We start from the raw sequence: 25,709 nt of genomic DNA, 5'->3' as shown, positions 1-25,709 counted from the left end.
TATATACCTACTTATGACAAAGTTTAATTTATAAATTAGGTAGAGTAAGAGATTAAAAACAACTAATAGTAAAATAGAACAATAAGAATTCAGTGTAACAAAATGCCAGTATCACTGCTCTTGTATTTTAACAAGACTTAATTTACAATTAAGCAAAATAAAGATTATTTGAATACAATCACTATGACACTGCAACAGTTGATTTGATAACCAGAATGGCAACTAAGCAACTAAAGGACAAGTAGCATATGTAGGGTGGATAAGGAAGAAAAAAAGGTGATCCACAACCAGGTAGGACAGAGTGGGACAGAGGGGGATTTCATCACATACTCAGAATAGCATAAAGTTTAAAATTTATATTCATCTCTGGAAATTTTCTGTTTAATATTCATAAGATAGAATCTGGCAGTGGATAACTGAAAACCATGGAAGGAAAAACTGCAGGTAACTGGGGACACTGTATACCTTTCTCTCTCTCTCTCTCTCTCTCTCTCTCTCTCTCTCTCTCTCTCTCTCTATATATATATATATATATATATATATGTATATCTGCATACAGATATAATGGTATTAGTAACATATATCATTCCTATAATCTAAATTTCATTTTCTTTAGTCTTAAAAAGCTGATATGTATTGTCATGTGGCCTTCATTGTGATCATATATAAAATTGACAATTTATGTAACTATTTCCCTACTTGACATTCAGGCCATCAAAAACACTTCTTATCAAAGCTGCACAAATACTCTCTGATACAAACACATAAAGACACAGATACATCAAACATATGCATGCTTGCAAATAAATACACACAAAAAAGTGTTTCATTGAAAAAGAGTATATAATTCTGACATTCAGTAGTAATATTTTCTTTAAATATTGATTATAAAGATGTGAAACATTTTATCAAGAGCCTCAAAAATAAAAACAATAATTAAATAAAATTTTCATATTATTTAAATCAAAGGAGAAAATTTCTTTCAATAAAAATATTTAAACTTAATGTCATAGTTACATCAAAATTATGTTATTGCTAAAAAAGTTTTCATGTTAAATGTATCTTTATATATTTTCTTAAGCCTAAAATCACTAGCAGCACAATTAAAAAAAACAAATGCGTGTGTGTGTGTGTGTGTGTGTGTGTGTGTCTGGTCTTTGTTTCCTTCTGTTTTTTCTCTTTTATCCAGGTACAACCCTGCCATTTACCTCCTCCAAATGAAAAAAACATATATATGATCAGTCAACAAATATATGAAAAAAAAAACGTCTAGGAATCAGGGAAATGTGAATCAAAACTACACTGAGATTTCATCTCATTCTAGTCACAATGGCAATTACCAAGAATACAAATAGTTAGTGTGGTGAGGATGCTGGGAGAAAGATACATTCCTACATTGTTAGTGGGACTGCAAATTGGTGCAACCATTCTGGAAAGCAATACAGAGATTCTATAAAAAACTAGGGATGGAACCACCATATGACCCAGTTGTCCCACTCACTCCTCAGTATTTATCTAAAATATTTAAAATCCGCATGATATAGATACAGCCACATCAATATTTATAGCAGCACGATTCAAAGTAGCCAAGCTATGGAATCAACTTAGATGCCCTTTAACAGATTAAAGGATAAAGAAAATGCCTAGGAGATATCTAACTCCAGAGCTCACAGGACTAGTAAACTACCAGGATATTCCATAACAGTATTAGAAAGTCACTCTATAGTAGGAGGGTTAAGCTACACACTCACTTATAAAAAAATGACAACTTTGAAACATCAAAATACACACAAATCACTTGATTTTCTGACACAAAAGGCTTCACTACCCTTTGAAAAAAGTCTAGAATTCAAAATTAATAATGTCTAATGTCCAATAAAAAGACACTAACGTGAAGAAAAAAAATGTGACCCACAACTGGCAGATGAATCAACTAATAGAAACAGATTCATCAGGTTCTCACTGAACAACTCAGACTGGCCTCTAACTTAACAGTCCTCTTGCCTCAGTCCTGCAAGTGGCAGGGATTACAGACATTTGATAACATAGCAGCTACAACACCATTTTCATAGTAGCCATTACTACAGAATTCTAATTGTGTAGTATTATTTCTATAGATAGAGAACAATAAAAATTAGGACTTGGTATCACTTCTACCTCTAGCTCTGATAAAGTCACCATGAATAACTAACAGTTTGATTTCTCATGCAGGGTCTGCTTTATCTAGTAAGACAGAACAGCAGCATGTTCTTTCCCTCTGTGCTTCTTCTGAGTACTATGACTTATAGGCACCTACAAAAACTGCAGAGTAAAAAATCTACTTTAAACTACTAGAAAAAAAAATTGAAAAAAAGAAGCATCAAGTTTCTGCTTAGAAAATTCACCATGACAGCTGACAATAATTCATGTCTAAACTCTGAAACATTGTAATAGGGAGCAATATAATATTTTCATACTTGGGCATATTATAGTTTGTCAAAGATCATAATACAGAAAAAGGTTATTTATTATGTAAGTTTATTATAAATAATAGAGAAATGCTCTCTCTATATATACACATATATGTATGTACGTATATCCATATATATATATATATATATATGTTTGTGTGTGTGTGTGTGTGTATTGCCTTACATGCACAAGGCCCTGTGTTCTCTATATAAAGAATTTTAACTCCAAAAGGAGAAAAAATGTAAGCTCAATATAAATACAAAGAAAATCTACTATTCACATAGAAACTTTTAATAACTTCTAACTTCTTTCTAGGATTTCATTCAGTAATTCTCAGTATCCACTCTATACACAATACCATAACGGATGCTGTAAAAAACAAAAACTCATGGAAGGCTTCATAAAGTAAGAGAGACTCAATTTAGAAACTCATTTGTAGAATATTTAATTTGTTTGTTTCTGATTCTTTTCTTCTATTCGGATTAACAGAGTAATCATTTCACTTTTCCTTTATCATGAGCAGGAGAAGAATCCAGAGTAGTGTCCAAGAAGCAACTACATGAATAACTAATGGGGAACATATTTAGATATCTTCCCATGTTTATGTTTAAGATAATCTAAATTTATGCATCTTTATTTTGTTTCAACAACTGTATTCTTAAGATATGATACTCCACTTTATATAAATTATTCTTTTTTTAAAATTTTATTGTTGGTTGTTCAAAACATTACATAGTTCTTGACATATCATATTTCACACTTTGATTCAAGTGGGTTATGAACTCCCATTTTTACCCCGTATACAGATTGCAGAATCACATCGGTTACACATCCACTGATTTACATATTGCCATACTAGTGTCTGTTGGATTTATCATACCACATTAGCTTTTCTTTCAAAACTAAGTGTTTACTGTAGAAGAAGTCAGTTGCTGGGAGCCATTAGCCAAGTAGGTATGACAATTTCCTTGCCAGCGTACCCCATGTTGCTGACATGTTGCAGCGACATTGAATGTAGGTGACCTTGCTCAAGGACCAAGGCAGATTAGGGTGTTCCCGGTTTTAAGATAATCGTGTTTAGGGCGTTCCCAGTTTAGGTTCCAGGTTTAAGGTTTAAGATTATTCCTCCTGGGAATAGGGCGTATCCTGCTGCCTGAGTTCCCCTTGAGTTCTCACGGGATTCAGACAGTATATTTTGGAGATAGAAGCCCAGTGGAGGTGGAGTTGGGCAGAGAACGTGGATTTGGGCAGAGAACGTGGATTTCCCCAGAACATGATTGTAGACGGCTGGTGTGAGTTCGGGAATAAAGAGTTGCTGTTTGAATCTACAAGCTGTGTGGTGGCTCGTGATTGTGTGCCCAGCCAGCTGCGGCATTTGTGCCCAGCCAGACTGTGGCAATCAGTGACATTAAAAAAATGAAGAATTAATTTTTTTTAATCCTACTATACCTAAACTAGTATCTATTTTTCCTGGTTGATATAGATATGCTTGTTTCAAATGTTAAAGTAAGAAGTATTTGAAAATAAAATTATAATATTCAAAAGAAAATTCTGAAATTTCTCTACAGCTACAGCTCAAGATTTACTATTGTTTAGAGAGATTCTCAGTCATACTACCAGTCTTCCTAGATAACAAGTTGGTGTCAAATAAAAGTTAGTTACCTTTACTTGCAGAAAGTAAATCTTAATTCCATGAATAGAAGCAATAAATAAAAAAGAATGAGAAAGTATCTGACTTGACATAAAACCCTAGATAAGTATTTGATAAAAGGGAAACGTCATCAACAAAAACATTTATAGATGCACTGAGTGTTTAAGATAGAATACTCAAAACTTTTAAAATCAGAACAATTTTTGCCATTATGTTGTATTACATTTTACACAGACAGCACCCTACTATTTTTAGAGCACTTTTACAGTGATGACTAGAGGATTCTATTTGGGGTTCAATGACAAAAAAAAATGGTAATCCTCAATTTTACATAATCTATTCTACTGGTAATGAAGGCAATCCAGTTTAGTCATTCCTTAATGAGTAATTTTCATTATTTTATTATAATTCAGTTATAACTGCATTCCATCTACTTCTCTCTCCTTTTGTTCCTTAGAAGGTTTTTGTTTCCCCCTGACATATTCTCTTGGTAGTCTTCTAATTTTTAGTTTAGACTATCAGAATTATACAGTGGATAGTCATCCAATTGTAAATTCAAAAGAAATGAAGATAATTCAATGGGGACACAGGCTAATTTCTGAAAGGACAAAGTATCAGTGAGAAACCACACCAGTGAATGAGCTAAACTCAGTAAGGACAGGAATTTTTATTTTTAAAAATCAACATAAATTAGTGAAAAATGTCTTGTAAATTAGGGGTATTTTCTAGTGCCAAAATAATAGGAATTTGTAGTTGCAAAGGCTAAATTTCAATATCTTTTAATTTAAAATAATAGCAGCATATTGTGATAACTAAGATGAAGAGGTGGCCATGAGCTAGAAGAAAATATGTGTGCATCCTAAGAACATAGCCATAAAACACAAAAATTTGTTTACCCATACATCGTATACTTTGTAACTCCAAAGATACAGAATATGACACTCTAACTCTTTGGCTCCATCTCTAATCTGGGAATTTTGTCTATTATCAGTATTTGTTTTCATATTGACTATAATACATTGCAATAATTACTTAACTATTCCATCAACAGTACTCTGCCACTGTAAAATGTTCAAAATAAACTTCATATATAATGCCTATAAAAGCCTTTTTCATTCCCCAACATATTAATACATTAACACATAATATATTAATAACATATTGATACAAAACACTGCTTTTAATTTTAACTTATGCTGCTTTTCTAAAGTGCCGAAATTATACAAATAATATAGATGTAATATAGTAGCTTAGATTCATGGTACTTACCTATGAACATAATATGGTTCCCTGGACATTTGATTAATACATAGAAACTAATGATTCAAGACATTATATAGTAAATTCATTCAGAGCTTAAAATTTATAAATTGAAAAAAGGTTTTAAATAAAATTTGCTTCAATTGTATGATAGCCTCCCTCATCTTTTTTTTTTAACTACTTTTTTTGGATACTATTGGTAGTAAAACAAAGTGTATTTTGGTAGTAAAAAAAATTCATTTTAGGCTAAAAATAAAATGCAAGACACTATAGGTAGATTTATTTATATATTATACACTGTGAAATATAAATTGATCTGCTTTCTCATACAGAAATAATGTCATTTTAAAATTTGGAACATCTGAATAATTTAACTATAAGAATTTTAATATTATTTGATATATTCCATTACAGGGAATGATTATCAGGATAGAACTTACTATTTTATATAGTATATTACAGAGAATGTTTTGCCACGCAGAAAATCAATTTCCCATCAGATAAGTAAAAATGTGATGGCAGGAGCTGTAAAGTAGGATAGCAAAGCTATAAAAGGCTAAATTTGAAGTAATCACAGAACAAAAGGCTATGCTTTTGTTATTCTTCTCAATTGTGAAAAAAATGGAATGTAATCCTACCAATGCACAACATTATGTGCCATAAAAATATAAGGTACTACTTTGTAAATGATAAAATAACTATGATAAAGGCATCTACTTTATGAGTGATATATACAGAAATCTAACTCAAGGAGCTTTCATTAACTGCAAAGCTATGTGTGCTCTAGAAATTGAGGCTGATCAGAGATTTTTGCAGGTAAGAGTAAGAATTTCTAAATTTTCTTCAGAATGTCCTGGAAATAATTTCCAATATTTAGTGACAAAAGTCTGAGAGAGAGAATTTGATGATGTGGTAAAAAGGAAAAAAAATATTCAATGATAATTCATCCATTCAATAAATAATATTATATTCTATACTACCTGTTACTCAGCTTTTTTTTCACTGTGACAAAATAAAACAACACAAAGGAAAGAAAGATTTACTTTGGCTCATGTTTGCTTGGCCCCTCAGCTTTGGGACTATTGGTGAGGCTAAACATCATGCTGAAGAGTGTATGCTTAATCAAAGTTTCTTAAATCATAGCAGCCAGGAAAGAGAAAAAGAAAGGGTCTGGGTTCCAAATATACTCTCTCCAGGGCCATACCTCAAGGACATAACTTCCTCCTACTAAACCCCAGCTCTTAAAGTTTCTACCATCTCCAAAATAGTGCTGTCAGCTGGGGCCCAAGCCTTCTGAAGGACATTTAAGATCCAAACCATAATACCATGTAAGATACAGAGTTCCTTTGCCCTTTGTAAATCACACTCTAAGGGAAGCAACAGAGACTACAAAATAAATAAACAAATAAATAATAAGCTCACTGTAAGACATAGTGCTATTTGAGAAATATGTGTCCAGAGAGAGAGAGAAAGAGAGATAAGCAAAGGAATAAATATATTTTAGATAACTTCTCTGAATGAGTGAAATGTAGGCTAAGTTTAAAATGTTTAGAAGGCAATATCCATAAGAAGAGTAGGAACTAGTACTCTACGAAAACAGAACATCAAGAGCAAAGGCCCATAGCCATAAATTTAATGCAGTTTAAGAGATGAAAGAAATTAGTACATCATTTATCTGGTAATGCCCTTGTACCTACAATATATAAAATCCTCTCACAATATGTAAAGTATTCAGTAATAAAATGAATATTTAAAAACAAATAAAGGATAAAAATAGTTATTTCTCCCAGTTTGACTTATGTCACATGGCCAATAAACACATGAAAAAATATTCACATCTTTAATAATAAAGAGACTTGAAGTCAAAATTGCAATGAGCTACCACTTTATAACTACTAGGATGGCTGGATAAAAAAGTGAGATCTCAACAACTGTTAGCAATGATACAAAGACCTCAGAAACTTGTACTGTGGGTGGAAATGTGAACTGGTGAGGCTGTTTTAGCAAACAGCTTGTGGCAGTTCCTCAACTGCTTAAAACATAGAGTTACTAGGTAATCCAGCATTTCACCCCTGGGTATACACTGAAGAGAAATAAAAACATGTTCACACACAATTTTGTACAGGAATATTTATAGCAGAATTGTTAGTGTCAGACAAAAGGTAAAAACAATCCAAATGTCTAACTAGCAGACAAATGCTTAAGCATACTGTGGCATATCCATACAATAAAAAATTTTTCAAACATGAGGAACAAGGTAGTGATAGATGCTACAACATGCATCAACCATGAAAACATTATTGAAAGTACAAGAAGGCAGTCACAAAATACCATATACTACAAGACTTTATTCAAATGAGAGGCCAGACTTGAGAACTCTCCAGAGACTGACAGTAGATTCGTGGTTTTATAGCTTAGGACTAAATGAATGGAAGAGGGGGTACTATTATTATTATTATTTTTTTGGAGGTGGTAAACTGTCCTAAACTTTTCTGTGGTGGTGATGGTTGGTGATATCTGTGAGTATACTAAAAACCAGTGAACTGCATGCTGTTGTGAAAAAGGAAAGAGACCTGTAGAATCGACTTAGAACATGTAGAACAATTACCATGGAAAGGATATGAGATGAAGGACCAACATATCAGTTCATACAAATGGCTCGCATTAATTATCATTCTGTCCTCTTCTCAGAAAGTCCTGAGGATGTCACCTTTCAAGGAGGTCATCTGAAGGAATATACTGACAAAGAGTGACTATTCAGGAGTTCCTAGGGACATTCAGAAGTTCACTTTCATCAGAAGTTACTGATGTACTTATGGCTTTCAGCAAATAACCTATTGACATTTATAAGATCAGAGAAAGGCAATCAGTGCAACTAGCCTGGCTGTCAGCAGCTCTGTGAGTCAATGCTATGCTTAGACTGCTCTATTGGCCTTGTCAGTGATACTACAAACATACCAAAAGAATAATGAACAAATAAAGCACAAAAACTTACTCTTCTATTTGAAGATACCAGCCCCAACTGAGTAAATTCACATCAAAATGGTTTCATTCCACAGTAGAAAGGAAGATTATATACAATATAAGTGTAATTTAGATTAATTTATGTCAGCCTGAAGAAACACAATAAAAGTAATCTTTAAAGTAATAAAATAAATATGGGATGATAGGGAAGTAAAAAAACAAATTTCTCATCTTTTTGATATATGTCTATTGCTTTCAATAATAACTTGCTTTCAATAATAACTGTAGTATGTTATTCAATTCCTCAGGTCATTTTTAATTCTAAGTATGGAAGTTGTGCCATTTCCCCTCCTCCTATGAGAAAAAAAATCCTCATCCTGGGGACACCAAAATTGGATGTGATAGAGTGGACTGGCTAGGGGTTATAATAATTACTCCCAGGATACCTAAAGTCTAGATTGGAAAAATAAAAACAAACAGAACAGATCACCATCTTATGACTACCCAGTTCCAAACAGGGAAGACATCATAAGTGAATTTCCTGAAGGTCACTTTAACAACTCCTAACATGCTAACCAGCACTTGCTTTTGACCACTGTACAACACTCCTTTTTCCCTCATTCTCCTCAGTATTTTGTTTTTTTTTTTAACCTACAAAGGCAGCAATATAAGTTACTACACTCACCCTACTTATCTAAACTTTCAGATAACAAATTATATTCCAAGTAGAAATTACTGATACCAAATGGATTCGAATTTTTCATGTGTGATGCTCTATATATGTGCCCATATATGAATGAATGTGTACATACTTATGAATGTGTATGTATACACACACACACACACACACACAGAGAGAGAGAGAGAGAGAGAGAGAGAAAATATTAATCAATAGCTCTTAAAGGGTCACTTACATTTTCATATGTGACACTAAAAATTTTCACAAAGAAAAATAACTGAACCAAATGATGTCTCCAGATTCTTATTTATAGATAAAGATGAATCATCAAACAGCTAACACTGATGCTAAAGATCTAACAAGAGACAATTTAACAGATGAGGAGATGCTAACTGTAGCAAGCAGGATAAATCTAGAAGCTGGGAGACAAATGAGGAGATATCACCATATGCACACAACTGAAGTGACTTTTTCCACAACAATGAAACAATATTCCAAAATTTTTCAGTGCAAATGATGACTAAAATAACACCTGTCAGAATGAGTGAATCATTACTTTAAATCAAAAAGCAGAAAGGGAAGTATATGACTTTTGCTGTTAAAATAACATCCATGCCTTAAAGTATTATTAGCTTAAGCATTGTATTTTTGAATGTAAACAATTAGTACTTAGTTTATTTAACTATTTAAATACACTATTTAAATTTAGTCATATACTACTAGAAAACATATTTGGCTTTATTTTTCTCATTAAGTTCACAGAGATACATTACTGTACTGTCAGGTCCAAAGGAAATTTAGACATGATTTAAATTTTCTCTCTCAATTTCTGCCCATTCTACTAAGAATCTATGACCAGTGACATAAATATCTGCAATATCAAAATGAGGTATTCATTCTAATTTGACCACATCAAGGTCAGGACCACCACTCTTCTTAGGAGGATATATAGGCGCTACTCTTAAATTGGGAATAATGTCTTATTTAAACACTTGCGCTTTATGAGCAGAAAGACAGTAAGAGTTCATACTCAGTATGATGGGGAAATGAAGAACAAGGCTTGAAATTGCATGGCATTCCCTAAGACAATGCATGTGCCAGGAAGGATGTCACAAATACTGTGGTCCTTATAAGGAAGACGCTACAGGGTTTTAGAAGAGTCATATGATCCAATCTGTTGTCCAACAGCCTCACTCTGACTGCTATACTGACAACACAATGATCGTGGTAGGATATTGCAACAGGTGAGAAACGACAGTGATAGTGGGGAAGCAGAGGTGGTTTTATTTCAGATACACAGAGTCAAGAGAATTTGCTGACAGATTACTTGTAGGGAATGAAGAGAAAGGTCCAAAAACAACCTTTAAGTTTATTGCCTAAAGAATAGGAAACAAAGTTGCCATTTCTGAAATGGGAAAGTTGACGGTTACCTTATTTCTCATTAAATTTTGAGTCTTAAGTACATAGGTTTGTATGGAGCACAAAGCACTTACAAAAACACCACTACTCTATTGAATAAATAAATATTCTATACATCTAGAATTCAAAAAATCAAAAATCACTAATTTCTTTTTATAGCAAAAAAAAAAAAAAAAAAAAAAAAATTGCCACTGGACTAATTTGTCACACCCCAGCCACAAGAAATAAGAATTATTTTGCCTCATAAAAATTTAGTAAGAAACTTGAGAATGGTCAGGGATGTGGCTCAGTTGTAGAGCACTTTCCTAGCATGTGTAAGGTCACAAGTTCAATCCCCATCACTACAAAAAAAAAAAAAGAGAGAGAGAGAAAAAAAAATTTTAAAATTACAAAGCAACAGACATGAATACATCCCTGTATACATGCTGAAGGAAAATCAATATTATTCCACCTTAACACAGTCATTCTTCAAATTGTAATAAAAGGATTAAAAATAATATATCATTTAACAGTAAATATTTTACCTTGTTTTATATCAGCATTTCTTGTAACTTCTGGCAGATAGCAGGGTGGCAAAGGGTATGATGAAAACATTGGCCAAGGATATGGATCATCTCCCTAAAAAACAGCAAGACAAATGACTTTAGGAAGTAGTTTAAAGTAATATTGAATTTTATAGCTTTCTGAAATGTTATTCAATTAAATTGGCTTTTTCACTAAAATTCCAGAGTTGTTGCCCAACTAGCCAAAAGATAATTCACTATTCTAAAAAGTAATAATTAAAATTAAATATACATAAATATTAAATAACCACTGAAGCAGACATGGTAACTTGTTCTTGTGGCTCGAACTGATAATGATGACTTTTACTATATTTTTTCATGAAATAAAAACTGTAACCTTCAAAGAAAACCTGTATTTTCTTTTTTCTCATTAAACTGTTTTCCATTTGTTGTCAATCATTTCTATCTAATCTTTCCCAGAGTCACAGTCAAAACAAGAATGCTCTTAACAACAAAATAAAACCTCCAGGAGAAACCCAGGCTACGTATATTGATGGAAGGAGAGAGACTTCATTTTGTAAGGAAATATAAAAATATAATCATCTAATAAAAAAGTTATGTCATGAAAGATAAATACAGAAAATAAAATATTCAAAAGCACACAGGGAGAATCACAACTTTTTAATAAAACAATAACCTACTCTGCTGCAGAAACTAGCACTCATGATCCATTGACAGCAAAAGAACTAATTCAGTTTGAAAGTGTTTACTTGCATCCTGAAGTCTGTCAACTAACAAAAGTTCAACTCTGTGACAGACATTTGGGAGATGTTGTTTAGTGTCACCTGAGTTCACTATCTTGCTTCAAAACATGTCACATAAATATTCCCCCCTCTTCTATCACATCACCTTCTCCAGTATCCTTGGAGGCAAAATCCGTTCCGATGACCCACCAACAAGATTTATTCTTACAAGAATATGGTTTCTTTCTACTGATAAGCCATCAATTATAAAGCCTCTGAAAAAAAAATAAATCAATTCTGTTACCTCCTCAATACGATATGATTTGATTTTTAAATCACATCACTGGATTGTAAAGAAAAAAGTAGAAATGCTTGGAAAATAGATTATTTGCCAATGTATCATCTAAAATACAAATAACTAAATTAATTTTGTATCTTATGGCTTTACTAGAGAGAGAAAAATTGATATAATGAGATTAGTGAGAATAATAACAGAATATTTCCTTGATTAATGTTATTGTACCTGAAGAAATGGAATTAATACATTATTTTTACAGTGACTTTATCATATTTTCACCCAAGATCTCTTATATGTTAGACACAGGGCATTCAATTTAAAATTTAAGTATTGCTTATGAGCAGCCTACATATTCTGCCACGGTTAATCCTTTTCTTTCACATCAAACCTAGAGTATCAAGTAATATATGCTATAACATTCCAAGACCTGTCTAGGATGGAGACGAAATATTCTTTTATTTTAAGGTACACACATGAAAATAATGTCAGTTATTGAATATATTATTAATAAATGTCAGTCAAATTGAGGTAATGGCAAGTATGTGACATGTTAACAGGAAATATTATTTATTTTGCAAATAATCAGAATTTATGACTATGAGCTAAAATAACTAAAGGATAAAGAAAAAGTGCCTCTATAAGGGACACAAAATCAAACACTTCATTCAATGGGTCATCTTAGACATGAATTATGAAGTGATACAATTTCATGGAACCATTAATAAAGTTAGGCGTAACCTAAAAAAAAAAAAAAAAATTCAGACTTTGAAAGTAGTACTCTGTTAAGACTTCTCCAAAAATGTATATCATCATTCTGTGTGATTTATGCTTTAATTGCTTCTTACTATTACTTAAACCTACTGAATTCAGAAATTAAGAAAACAAACTATAGAAAATTACTTTCTTAACAACTAAACTATAACAAAAAATGTTATTATATCAAGTTCTAATGCCCACCTCCCTCCTTCACCCTTTACTTTAACCTGTGGTTCTCGGAAATCTCTAAGATATTTTCTTCTTGAGCATGTAGTAACATTCTGGATACTTGATACTGAGCCTCTAACAGGAGAAGAGTGTCCAGATCACAGCATACCACACTTAATAACCTATGTAAAGGGGAGAAATAAAAGTATATTTTGGAAAATATGTCCTAAAAGTATAGATGCATTCTTGAGGAACTAAAGTAATACCTACACACAGAAATACAGATCTTATAGGACAAGTTATGAAGTTATATTTTTAATTATTTTGAAATGATCTTCAAGTTGTTCTTACTGAAATTATTTTTTTCAAAGACCAATGGACAATTTCTAATCTAGATTTTTTTTTCCCTCTAAATCCACATTGTTAGTTTGAATGTGTGGTGTCCCCCAAAAGCTCACATGTGAGACAATGCAAGAAGGTTCAGAGGAGAAATAATTGGGTTATAGGCATCTTAACCCAATCAGTACATTAGGATAGGAATTAACTGAGTGCTAACTGAAGTGGTAGAGTATGGTTAGAGGAGATGGGAATCGGGGACATGACTTTGGGGAAAATATTTGTATCTGGAAAGTGGAGACCTCTATGTTTTCTGATCATCATGTGAGCTGCTTTCCTCTGCCACACTCTTCTGCCATGATGTCCTGCCTCACCTCAAGCCCTGAGGAATGGAGCCCACTATCTATGGATTGAGACCTCTGAAACTAGGAGCCCCTAAATAAACCTTTCCTCCTCTATAGTCGTCCTGGTTAGATCTTTTAGTCACAGTGGCAAAAACACTGACTAAAACACACACAAGAATACTAATGCATCCTCTCAACTGCTACTTATTCTAAAAATTCATCAGGGAACATCAGCAAATTTGAAAATGCCAAAGTGCCATACTTTTCTATCAACAATTAATTAATTACAAAAAGAATGACAGAATAATAATTCTGCCATCAATCTAGGAAATGACCTTTGGGTAAAATGTCAATACCTAGATATCTCACTGTCAGGGTGGGAACAGCTAACCCACTGATCTATTATAACACCATGAAGAAACGCAGGACTCAAAGGTCTCCTACAGTGCTGCAATATACACACTGATTCTTGCCCAGAACACTGAACCTAAATCTAATCAGTTATAGCTATCTCATTATCAGTGATAGGAAATACAGGAATTAGAGAAATATATTAAAAGATACCACAAGGTGGAAATAGTTAACCAAATCCAGAATTTGGAGAACCCTATACATTATTACATATATTCTATCTTTAGTGGGAAAATGGTATTAAAAAAAGAGGTGAAGAGGAAATTGTTACAAATTTTAAAAGAACAGCTAAGCAAATGTGAAGAGTATTTGATATTGATTCAAACTGTAAAAGTGTTTTTGAATCACACAGAAAAATATGTAATAGCTACTAGATAAGACTAGAGAAATTTTGTTAATTTTATTAAATATAGTAATGGTACAGTGGAAATGGTTTGGGTTTTTGTTCATTTTTGTTATTTCAAATAGGTCTTTATCTGTCAGAGTTATATACTGAATTGTTTATAGGTAAAATGGAGTCTCTAAAATTTGTCTTAAGGTCCTAAAGTATAATAATGTGTATGTGGTGTATGGGGGGAGATAAAAAAAATAGCAAAATACTGTTGCTTCAGATAAGTGACAGGTACATTAATCTACTGATTACTTTCTAACATGTTTAAAAATTCTATGACATTTAGATACAATTGTATGTTGCCTATTCAAAACATACATAAATAAATAGAGAGAAGATGTTTAGCAAACATCTTTACCTATCTGAAATAGCAAAAATGAGTTAAAGGGCAGCCAAAAATAGTGAAAACAGGACAAACTCTGCTAGGGAAGGGGAAGACCAAGAAAGTATACCATGGATGTTCATGATAAGAAACAAATTATAAATGTCTTAAAAATAAATAAATAAATTAGGGTTTGGATATGAGGTGTTCCCCCAAATCTCCTGTTGATCTAGGAATATTCAAAGGTGAGACGAATAGATCATGAGAGCTATAACCTAATCAGTTCATCCCAGTTTTCATGGACTCACTAGGTTGTTACTCTAGGCAGGTGGGGCATGGCTATAGGAGGCGGGTCACTAGGAACACGGCCTGGATGGATGCATCTGCCCTCCCAGGGGTAGAGGGTGCTCTCCCCCACCTTCTCTCTCTCTCTCTCTCTCTCTCTCTCTCTCTCTCTGCTTCATGGTTGCCATGAGATGAGCAGCTTTCCTCTGCTGGTCCCTTCTGCCATGATGTGGGCCTCACCTTGAGCCCAGAGCAATGGAGTACGCTGTTTACAGACTGAGACATTTGAGACTATAAGTCTCAAATAAACTTTCCCTACTGTACGTTGTTTTTGTCAGGTATTTTAGTCACAGCAACAAAACGTTGACAAAAACAAACCATTAGAAGAAAAATCAAGTAAATTTCTAAAAAATGAGGAATATAAATAAGATGCCAAACTTAATCTAGAGTTCTCAAAAGTGGAAATGTAATACATCAGAAAGCAACATGGGAAAACTTGGCTCCAGTATGGTTCTAAGAAGTATAAGGAGCAAGGCAGAATAAGAAGTCACAGAAAAATCAATTATTAATTATTGGTTAGGTTACAGAGACAATTTTTAACAAACAGAAAATTCACCACCTCCATAGTAAGGTAGAAGTATGAAAGGATAGCCTGAAAAGAGGACAAACACATACAAATTGGGGCCTATAAAAACTTCCAGCTGACCAGGAACCTGATCCTTGCTCATGGAAAGTTTTTTCTAACTAGCTAACTAGGGAAGAAAAACAAATATTAAGCCTCATTTTTAGATAGTACTCTGACAACACCAGCACATGATAGAATTGAACTGTCAGAACTTTATAGCTTTCAAAGAGGAAAAGTTGAAATACATATCTATTTTTTCACTTTGTCTGGAAGGAGATAAGACTTTAGGAAATGATTTATGTAGTTTTATGGACCATGACTAATGGAAGGGCTGGGTGGTTAGGAGTTCAGAATAAGAAAGATTGGAGAATTAGTTTAAGAAGATTGATGAAAAAGATGGTCCTCTGGAAATAAATTGATAGATTAATATTGACTTGTGTAAATGTTCTTTTAAGGGCTCCCTACTTCTGCAAAGGAGGCAAAATAATCTCCTTTGTTGATGGGTAGGCTCTTTCCTCAACTCCTCTTCTGCTTGTTCTAATTGGGATTATTAACAAAGTGGCCATGGTGATAGGAGTTTGAAATTATTTTTTATTAAGGGTCATAAAATATGAATAGTTTTTTAGTAAAGGATCATGAATTCACTCTAAAATTCTAGTGGTTTGTGTGTGATTCTTTTCTTCTCTTTTAAAAAAATTTTTTTAAAGATATACATGATAGTAGAGTACATTTTGACATTATACATACATGGAGTATAACTTATTCTAATTAGGATTGTGTGTGATTCTTGTTCCACCTTGCCAAAAGCTGCTTCTTTTTTTTTTTTTTTTTTGTACTGGGGATTGAACTCAGGGGCCCTCAACCACTGAGCCACATTCCCAGCCCTATTTTGTATTTTATTTAGAGACAGGGTCTCACCAAGTTGCTTAGGGCTTTGATGTTACTGAGGCTGGCTTAGAACTTTTGATCTTCCTGCCTCTGCCTCCCAAACCACACCAAAATATTCTTGTAATATCCAGTTTGTTCCTGAAACATTGAGCAGTATAGAATCTGCTGAATTAAAGGTCCACATGCTAGACTTTCTTGATTTGGAGCCTGCCTGAATTTTACACCTTATTTTTGTTTTGGGTCATACTCAAAATTGATACGATTGATAAGCAGTACACTTAAATATGGTAGATATTGCTTCTAAAATTCAAGAGTTCTAAAATCATGAACTGTGCCATTTTCTTGGTGATAAATAATGTAAAATTTAGCAATTTATGGTGCATTTTACAGGTGATATATCAACATTCCAGGCCACTAGTTTTCAGAAACTTTACTGAGATGGCAAGCCTCTTGAATTTTATGAGTCAGTCACTCTCTGGCATACCTATGCTTTACTAAAACATCTGGAGTACCAGAAAAGTCCTGCTCACACAGGTATAGTTAATATTATCAGTAGAGTAAATTTTCACAATAATCTCTCAGATAGTAGGACAGTCAAGACTGCCTTGGATTAAAGTTTGAGAAAACTATAAAGGCATATTGTATTGTCAATGTCAGCCATATGTTCATACAATTTTCAATATATATGCACTCTTAGGGCCAGTTCAAGTTTGTCTTACAAGTGCTGCTTTGCACAATTTAACTGCTTTGCACAAATTAGAAAATTTTATCACATACATTATCAGACTGGTTGCTAAATGTGCAAAGAAATTACCAATGAGCTGAACAATATGAATTCCCTCATCACAGATGAGGGATATTTACTAGTGAGTGCCCAGACTGCAACAAGTAGGGGCCAACACTGGACTCAAGATATAAGACATAACAGGAGGAACAACCAGCTACCTAGTGGCAGGCTGATGACATTAAATATCTTCTTACCCAAGACATAGACTTCACATCCTTGGCCAACCTGCTTCTCTATGAAACTCTATCTTACTACATGTGGACTTACAGATGCTTCACCAAGGTTCATGCCATCAATAAAACACTACTTCTGACCAAGAAACTAACTTAACAAAATAAATAAAGCACTGAGCAAATATCCACGGAGTTCACCACTCTTTTGTTGCACCCTATCTCCCCAAAGCAATTTATCTTCGTATTAGTGGAATGGCACGTTGCATACTAGTAATGGCATCACACAGGACACAACACCTTGCAGTGCTATTCTCTAAGATGCTCTAAAACAGAAACCAATAAATGGTGTTATTGCTCTTATAATTGTAACGTATGGGTCTAAGAACTAAGGGGTAGAAGAGGAAATGAAGGCTTCCTTTGGTTTTCTAACCCATTAACTTATGGGTGTAAGAGGTGGGTGTTTTAAGATCTTATTATAAAGTGGAGTATTCTACTGGCCTGAACACTTACACTTTTCCCTACCCTCTAAGGCTTCCTTATATCCTTATAACCAATAAGGAGAATAAAGTAAGTGTGTTGGCTGGAGGAAGAGATCATGATTATCACTGAAAACAAGCCTATGGCTATACAACTGTGGCCAAGAGGATAAAGCTGATATCTAAGGGATCCCCTGCAGCACCCTCCATGGCTACTGTTAAAAATTAATGGAAGATTTATGCAACCCAATACAGACAAAACCATTATGGCCTCCAGAACCACAAATATAAAGCTCTACATATAGAACTAAAGCTTAAATATATGTAAGATTTTTAAAATGCCCTAACCAGCTATTTGAAAAACAAACTAAAATAGAACAGCTGGTAGGGGAAGTTATAAATGCCATCTAAAGTCTCAAGTTTACTTGTAGAGATAAGAATTGCATTTCATTAACCATATTTTCAATCTTTCTCTGTTAAGTAAACATTTATACAGTAATCAATTTCCTTTTTCTTCCATCTCTGTTTCCCTTTTTATATAGGCTATTGATTTTGTAATTTGGACTACAGGTTATAGTGTATGATGATATGATTGTAAATGAACTAACAAAGAAAGAAAATCACCAAACACTGATAGAAGAGGATAAGAACATTTTTGTTTGTAAGAGGGAAATTATACTGTAGTAGGTGAGAGTTATTGCTGTTTGGGACTTTAGTGCTCTGAGGTTTAAATGATTCAAAATACCTGAAGTGCTTAGAACAGTCCTGGCAATAGTAAGCACTTCTTCAAATATTAGGCACTATTATATTTTTGTATAATAAGCCTGAGATTCATTGCTGTTAGACAAACAGGAAAAAAAACTAAACAAGTGGAAAAATGATGTCTTATTAATTAATTCCAAGAAAAATAAATGGGTGAGGGAAAAATATATAATCATAATATATCTTTAAAATAGCAGTAAACAGCATTTAATCTTTTGTTGTTGTTGTTGTTGTTAAATGCTGGCTCACTCTTCATTCAAACCATGCAGTTTTGTTTAGGATTCCCGTTTCAGATAAAGTCAACACTGTATATAAGTACTATCTTCTCATCTACTGCTGCTGTTGATGCCTATGAGTGCAGTGTTCATGACTGTTAAGTAGATCATAGTTTATAACACTTGGTGCACATCAATCCTAAGAGCCAATGAGTTAGTCATGATCAGAACACAGCTTCCCTCGGATCAGAATTCCCTCATGAAACATCTCTCTCCTACTGGTCCATGTCACCATGCAGAGCAGAAACTGTGAAGTCCCCGGCATACACTTTCTCAGCAAACCAGTACATCTTGTGCCTTGTATTGAGAAAAAACAAAACGGCCTGCACAATGGTCAGTGTCTCATACAAGTCACAAAGTGTATCCAAGTTAATCCTCCCTTTTAACATTAAAATTGTTTGATTTCTTCAAGAGTCAATTCTTCCTTCTTCACCAGAATTCAAATGGGGTCTTTCATGAATTTCTGCTCACTTCCAATACAACCAGATTATCTGTATTTAATTTTTGGAAAACCTTGCAGATTTGATTGTTAAACCCTCAGCTTATTATTTCATCTACTTCACCCAACACAAACATTCTGATCCATTTTGGAGAAAGCTGTCATCTGTTCAGTATAGTCAAATATTCTCCCGGGTTCACCAACAACATAAGGTGCTTCAGCCTACATGTTTTGCACTTAATTTGGAACATGAGTTCTACGAATGCAGGTGTGACAAGTTGCTCCACAGTGTTTCCAAGTTTCAGAATTCTGTTTTGGATCTGTGGAGCAGTTTTCTGGGGTCAATACTACTGCTTGGATCGCCTTGAACTCAGTCTCCAACTGTTGCAAGATGGAAATAGCAAATGTGATTATCTTGCCAGTACATAACTAAGCTTGACCAATCATGTCATATCTTCCATTTCAAGGAATAATAGCCCTCTGATGAACAGAAGAAAGCATCTCAAAACTGTAAGCATACATGCCCCCAAGAGGAGATTCCTTTAAATTCATACCATCAAAATTGTCAACAAACTATTCCAGTTTCCCTTGACGACACCATCAGGGTACATTTCCTCTGGGCTGCCATTTTCTCTGTTATAATCTTCACAGCCGTTAGACGTGATCTAAAGAATCAGTAAGCACTCTACTAAAAAAACACACTTAACCTATTTAGTACAGTAAACCTCTCATCTTCACTTGGAGTCTTGATTCAGTATTTCTGAAAGATAAAACTCCAAACTTTGCTGAAGTAGGAGAATAGACACCCAGCAGAGCGGGGCAAGACTACATGGAATCTGAAGATACTCTTACATCTTACGATTAATTTAAACTAATCTTATTATGAAAGACCTACACTTTCAACTAATTCTCTATTTTCATCTCATGCTCAGTGGTACCTTAATTACTAGTATTTTTAGATATACTAAAACTCAAAAAAGTTACTTTGCATTTCCTCCACTGACAGCTCAGGTGTCAGCTTTCCTGGCCTGCTCTATCAATTACAACTTACCCACTGGTTTTGTAGCTCCCAAAATTATAATTTGGAAGCCTCAACCTACCTGAAAGATTTTCTCCTCACATCCTTTCTTACTAAAAAGTGGTTCCATCAGTATAAGGGAGTAAACTAAGAAATGGAAAACTAGATTTCAGCCAACAGGATCTAACTCAAGAGAGGAAAAAAAGAATCCCCCAGTACAGAGTAGAACAAAAGAGAGTGATAAAACAGATCACCTGGTGCACATTAGCTTCAGAGTTTGTTTCTACATACATATAAACAGGATATGGACTCTGCCATCAAGAATGTCTTTTGGCCTAAAACAACTGAAAAGAATAACTATAAATCAACTACACATACATTTATGTATTAAGAAAGTACAATGCATGGGTTAGGCATTACATTCTTTGGAACCAGACTACCTGGATGCAATGTCCCAGCTTACATGAATTATTACCTGTGTTATTTTATGTAAATAACTTAAATTCACTATGCCACAGTTGATTCATTTATTAAAAACGAAAAAGAAAAAGAAAATGGAGCCCAGCACCACTGTGCACACATGTAATCCAAGCAACTTAGATGCTGAGGGAGGAGAATCACCAAATTCAAGACAAGTCTCAACAACAGCGAGACCCTGTCTCAAAAGGACTGGGAATGTTGCTCAGTGGTAAAGTGCCCTGGCATTCAATCCCCAGTTCCCCTCCCCACCAAGATATGTGAAACCAATACAAGTACCTGGGACATAATGAACATTGTAAGTGTTACACAATAACTGAGGTGACAGTATAATTTTTTGAATATTCTGGAGATACACTATTATTAGATACATAGAAAATAAACTATGATAAAAAGTCACGCAATAATTAACTCAAGAAAGAAGTTTAAGGAAAAAGAACATATAGCCCTATTCTTTAATCCATCAATGAGTAATATTTATAGTCATAACATTATAAGCCTTCAATGGTGATTTAATCAAGATCACGATAAAACTGTAGAGAGAGAGAGCAGAAAACATCTAAATCCTAAGCTTCTAAGTCACAAAAGAGAAGAGATAAAGGTTTAAAGTTGAAAAATCAAGACAGTAACAAACATTTTATTTAAAAATCTAGAGATGAATAGCAAAAGAAACAAATGCAGTGAGTCAAGAGTTGCAGCCTCTGAAAAGTGGACTTAGAAGTATGGAAGGACAGTTAGAGGATTCCTTTTCATTCTTAAGAACTTTCCCATACTATTTGACTTTTTAAACTATGTACATTTATTACTTTAATAAAAATGTAAATTTAAAATAGTGTTTGGTAGACGTCATATAGATCATGAATTAACATCTTTTCTAGCTTCTCTGTCAAAAAAAAAGCAACAAAATCTCTGTACTGGAAGTGGAAAAGGAAAACTTAAACCACATAAAATCGGGACCCTTTATGCAGTTCTTCACTTTTACTCAAAAACTAAATAAAAACAAATATATTTGTCTCCTAATCTCTAAATTATGATTTTAAAAAAGTTCTTTTCACCTTATTAAATTATATATCTAATGTAATAAAATTGAACACAGTTTAATTTTTTGTCATAAAGAAAAATATTTTGAGTATTTAAGTTATTTAAAAAAGAAAAAACAATGCCAATGTAACATCCCATATGAGTTTATCTTGTTTACATTGGAAACCTGAAACAAAATTCCTCCTAGGTAAAGGACTGAGGTTAGCCACAGGAAATTGGACCTACCAAAGTGGAAATGTTCTCTAGAACAAATCAAAGTATATACCATCAGAATTTTATAACCAGGGTCAGTTCAGACCCCTAAGACTTGCAGGATTCTCATGTTAAGCATTAAAGACTTGTAGAGTGATTCTAATTGGATACTACTAATAAACAGTAGGTTGTTGCATTATATGAATATAATATTCCATATATCAACCCTATGACCTTTTCTGATATAATAATACATGTATATTACAAAATATATCAGTTAAGGGCTTCTTATGCATGAGAAAAAAAAACATTCATTTCTATTAACAATCTAAATCTTTCCGTGTATATATCATCATAAATTCCATAAACTATTTCATTCTATAACCCAAAGACATTGCAAGCATGCAGTTTAACATAACACTACATACAACTGTGTAACATGCTGATAATTACCAGGAAACATCAACATACCACTGAGTATGTACCAATAAGCAGAACTAGCATAACTTAGTTTATAGACAAGAGAAGAGCCCAAGAACAGATTGCTTCTGTTATCAATGTGGTCTGGATATGAAATAAGCCATGTGTGAGCCCTCTGTGAAGTTTCCATCAGTGCTGACATGAGGAATCCACTATGCCCTGAGATAGGCAGCACTGTATTTTCATACCATTATGCTAAGAAATCAGAACTGATTTTCATGCCCAACTATCAACAAGGAAGATACAGATATTATTTTGCCTCAGATGCAAAGGAAATCTCTCAATCTAGTAAGGAAATGGGCATTTTATATTATTACAAAAAGCTGAAACTTGAAATGTCATACACTACATAATTTCTCTTTCTCCTAGACCAATACCCTCACTACTCTCACACACATCCACCCACACTCCATCTCCCTCACCCACACCCAATCTCCTTCTCTCTCTGTCCCTTCTACCACCTTTCCCTCTCTCCCACTCAAAATCCCTTCCTCCTCCTCTTCTTCCTTTCTTCTTTCCTCCCTCTCCCTACCCTACACACAACAACGCTTTTCCCTTCTTCCTCCCTTTTTCCTCTTTCTCTCCCCTTCCCCTTTGTTCCAATTCATTACTGGAAACAATAAGCAGTATCTCCTTAAAGGGAAATACTTATTTAAACTATGTGAATAAACCCTATGAAATTAGGAACTAACCTTTTCAATTGTTTTGGAATGTGTTTAGAGTAAGGTAAATCACCTACAAGTTTACAAATAACTCAAATTGAATCTCACCATAGGAATGATAATTCTCTTCTGTTAATTACTATAAATTCTGCATGTTGCTTTATAAATAGCCCTTCAGTAGACGAATGGAATAAAAAAATGTGGCATATATATACACAATGGAATATTACTCAACAATAAAAAAGAATAAAATCATGGCATTTGCAGGTAAATGGATGGTGTTGGAGAAGATAATGCTAAGTGAAGTTAGCCAATCCCAAAAAAAACAAATGCCAAATGTTTTCTCTGATGTAAGGAAGGTGATTCATAGTGGGGTAGGAAGGGAAAGCATAGGAGGAATACACGAACTCTAGATAGGGTAGAGGGGTGGGAGGGGAAGGGAGGAGGCATGGGGTTAGCAATGATGGTGGAATATGATGGTTATCATTATCCAAAGTACATGTATGAAGAAGCGAATTGGTGTGAATATACATTGTATACAACTAGAGATATGAAAAAATGTGCTGTATATGTGTAATATGAACTGTAATGCATTCTTCTGTCATTTATTTAAAAAAATCAATTAAATTAAAAATATATTACCATTTCATTAATGTAAGGAGGCAGGCACTTATCCAGAGTAACTGGGGTGGTTCTGTACAGTTTAACGTTTGCTATCTTCTCCAATTGAAGGAATTTCAAATATGTTCTTAGTTTATCTCAACCCTGCAGTCACAGTTTCCTTTTTTTTTTTTTTTTCTGCTCTTTTCTCTTCATATTAATTCAGTATATTCAGGGAAGAAATACATTTCATTTCTCTTAACAATCTAAATCTTTCTGTAAATATATCATCATAAATTCTGTAAACTATAGTTGCAAACTCTAATCAAATATAGTTTGTGTGCATTCACATTCATAGGTGTATATTATATACACCCGGCACACATGTGCACATATGTCTCACTTAACCAAACACAATTCATTCCTGTAATACATTTTCCTTCTGATCAACCCAAACTAGTAGAATAGCAAAGCTCAATTCCCCTCCTGTGATCAAAACAAAAAAAGAGATATGCATTACAGAAACACTAGCTGCACACACACTAGCCACACCCCCAAGTCCTGAGCTTAATGTTTTCAGTACACATATAACCACATCTGAAGAAGAGAGGAAAAAGAGTCAGTTTGCCACCAAAATCCTGTGTGAGCATTGAAGATGGAGCAGAGGCTATGGGGAACCCACTCATTTACTCTTGGCAACAAATTCAGATCAGAGTTCAGAAATATTCTTGTACCACCTGGAATTGGAGATTAGATTGAGCTTTTGTAAATATGCATAGAGTATGGTTTGGGGTACCACTGAGTTTGATGAGTTTGCATAGTATGCAGATCTGAATGTTCAATAAAACTTGCAAATATGCTCAAGGAAAAGCTTAAGGTAGATATACAGAGTTTTTAGTAAAGAACAGATAATTAAAGCCACTGTAGAAACAAAATGGAAACAACTGAAAATGTAACTCTAGAAAATAATTACAATTGCAAAGGTAGAGGAAATGTTACAGAGAACAGTCAAATAAAATGAGTAACAAAAAGGGGGTACACAGAAATACACAAGATTTAAAATATCCCTGTTCCTTGACTCAGCAAGTTCACTTATAAAAATTTGTTGTAAAGCAGTAACTATGTATAGTTAGCTATTTAAATATGGGTATGTGTAATAAAAACATTGAAAATAACCTAATTGTCTAAAGACAAATAATTTGGATTCATCATTATACTGGCATGATATTCAATCCTTTCAAATTATAAACATGAAAGGATAATTTAAAATACTTAAGTATAAAAGCTTTTTTCAAAATAATAGCACATGTTTTTCAAAAAGTACATTTATAGCTAAATGTCAAAAAAAAAATAGGCATTAACTGGTTAATGGTTAAGTGGTTAAAAGGCTAGTGAGCATGGTTTTCTACTTTTTGTTTTTAGCATTCTGTATTCTATATAAAAAAGAATTCCTTAACTAAATAAGAATTTTGAATTAATTATTGATTTCTTCAAGTAGTAATAGATCATTATTTTCTTCAAATTAATAAAAAATAAAAATTAATACTGGATGTGTGTATACATGTGTGTATAACAATGTATATGTGTATATAAAATCCAAACTGTGAATGAATTTCTAGTCTGATTATATTCTAATTTTTGATACAAAAAGATTGAAAAAGGTAATTTTAAAATTATTTCTTATTACTAACATTAATGATATTTAAGTCTAGCTACCAAATAGGATACTAAGACAAATAACTTGGTAAATCGCTGTAATGGAATTTTTTTTTAATTTTTTTTATTAGTTGCTCATGACAATACAATGATTTGTAATGGAATATTAACTCTCAA

General features: G+C 33.5%; 1 protein-coding gene and 1 pseudogene across 1 annotated transcript in view; both read right to left on the bottom strand.

The window, feature by feature from the left end:
* The window catches only part of Tbc1d32 (TBC1 domain family member 32), a 178,816-nt gene that overhangs the window by 55,456 nt on the left and 97,651 nt on the right, over positions 1 to 25,709 (bottom strand). The window contains exons 24-26 of the mRNA XM_027953067.2: positions 12,952 to 13,074; positions 11,837 to 11,945; positions 10,949 to 11,042 (exon numbers count right to left, since the gene is read on the bottom strand). Coding sequence (XP_027808868.2) covers positions 10,949 to 11,042; positions 11,837 to 11,945; positions 12,952 to 13,074 — 326 coding nt within the window. The remainder of the gene's footprint in view (positions 1 to 10,948; positions 11,043 to 11,836; positions 11,946 to 12,951; positions 13,075 to 25,709) is intronic.
* On the bottom strand, positions 19,154 to 20,554 carry LOC114106192 (eukaryotic initiation factor 4A-II pseudogene; annotated as a pseudogene).

Source organism: Marmota flaviventris, chromosome 6, assembly GCF_047511675.1.
Source record: "Marmota flaviventris isolate mMarFla1 chromosome 6, mMarFla1.hap1, whole genome shotgun sequence".
Lineage (NCBI taxonomy): Eukaryota > Metazoa > Chordata > Mammalia > Rodentia > Sciuridae > Marmota > Marmota flaviventris.
Note: the sequence above shows the minus strand (reverse complement) of the source record. Positions and strands in the feature narration are given on the sequence as shown.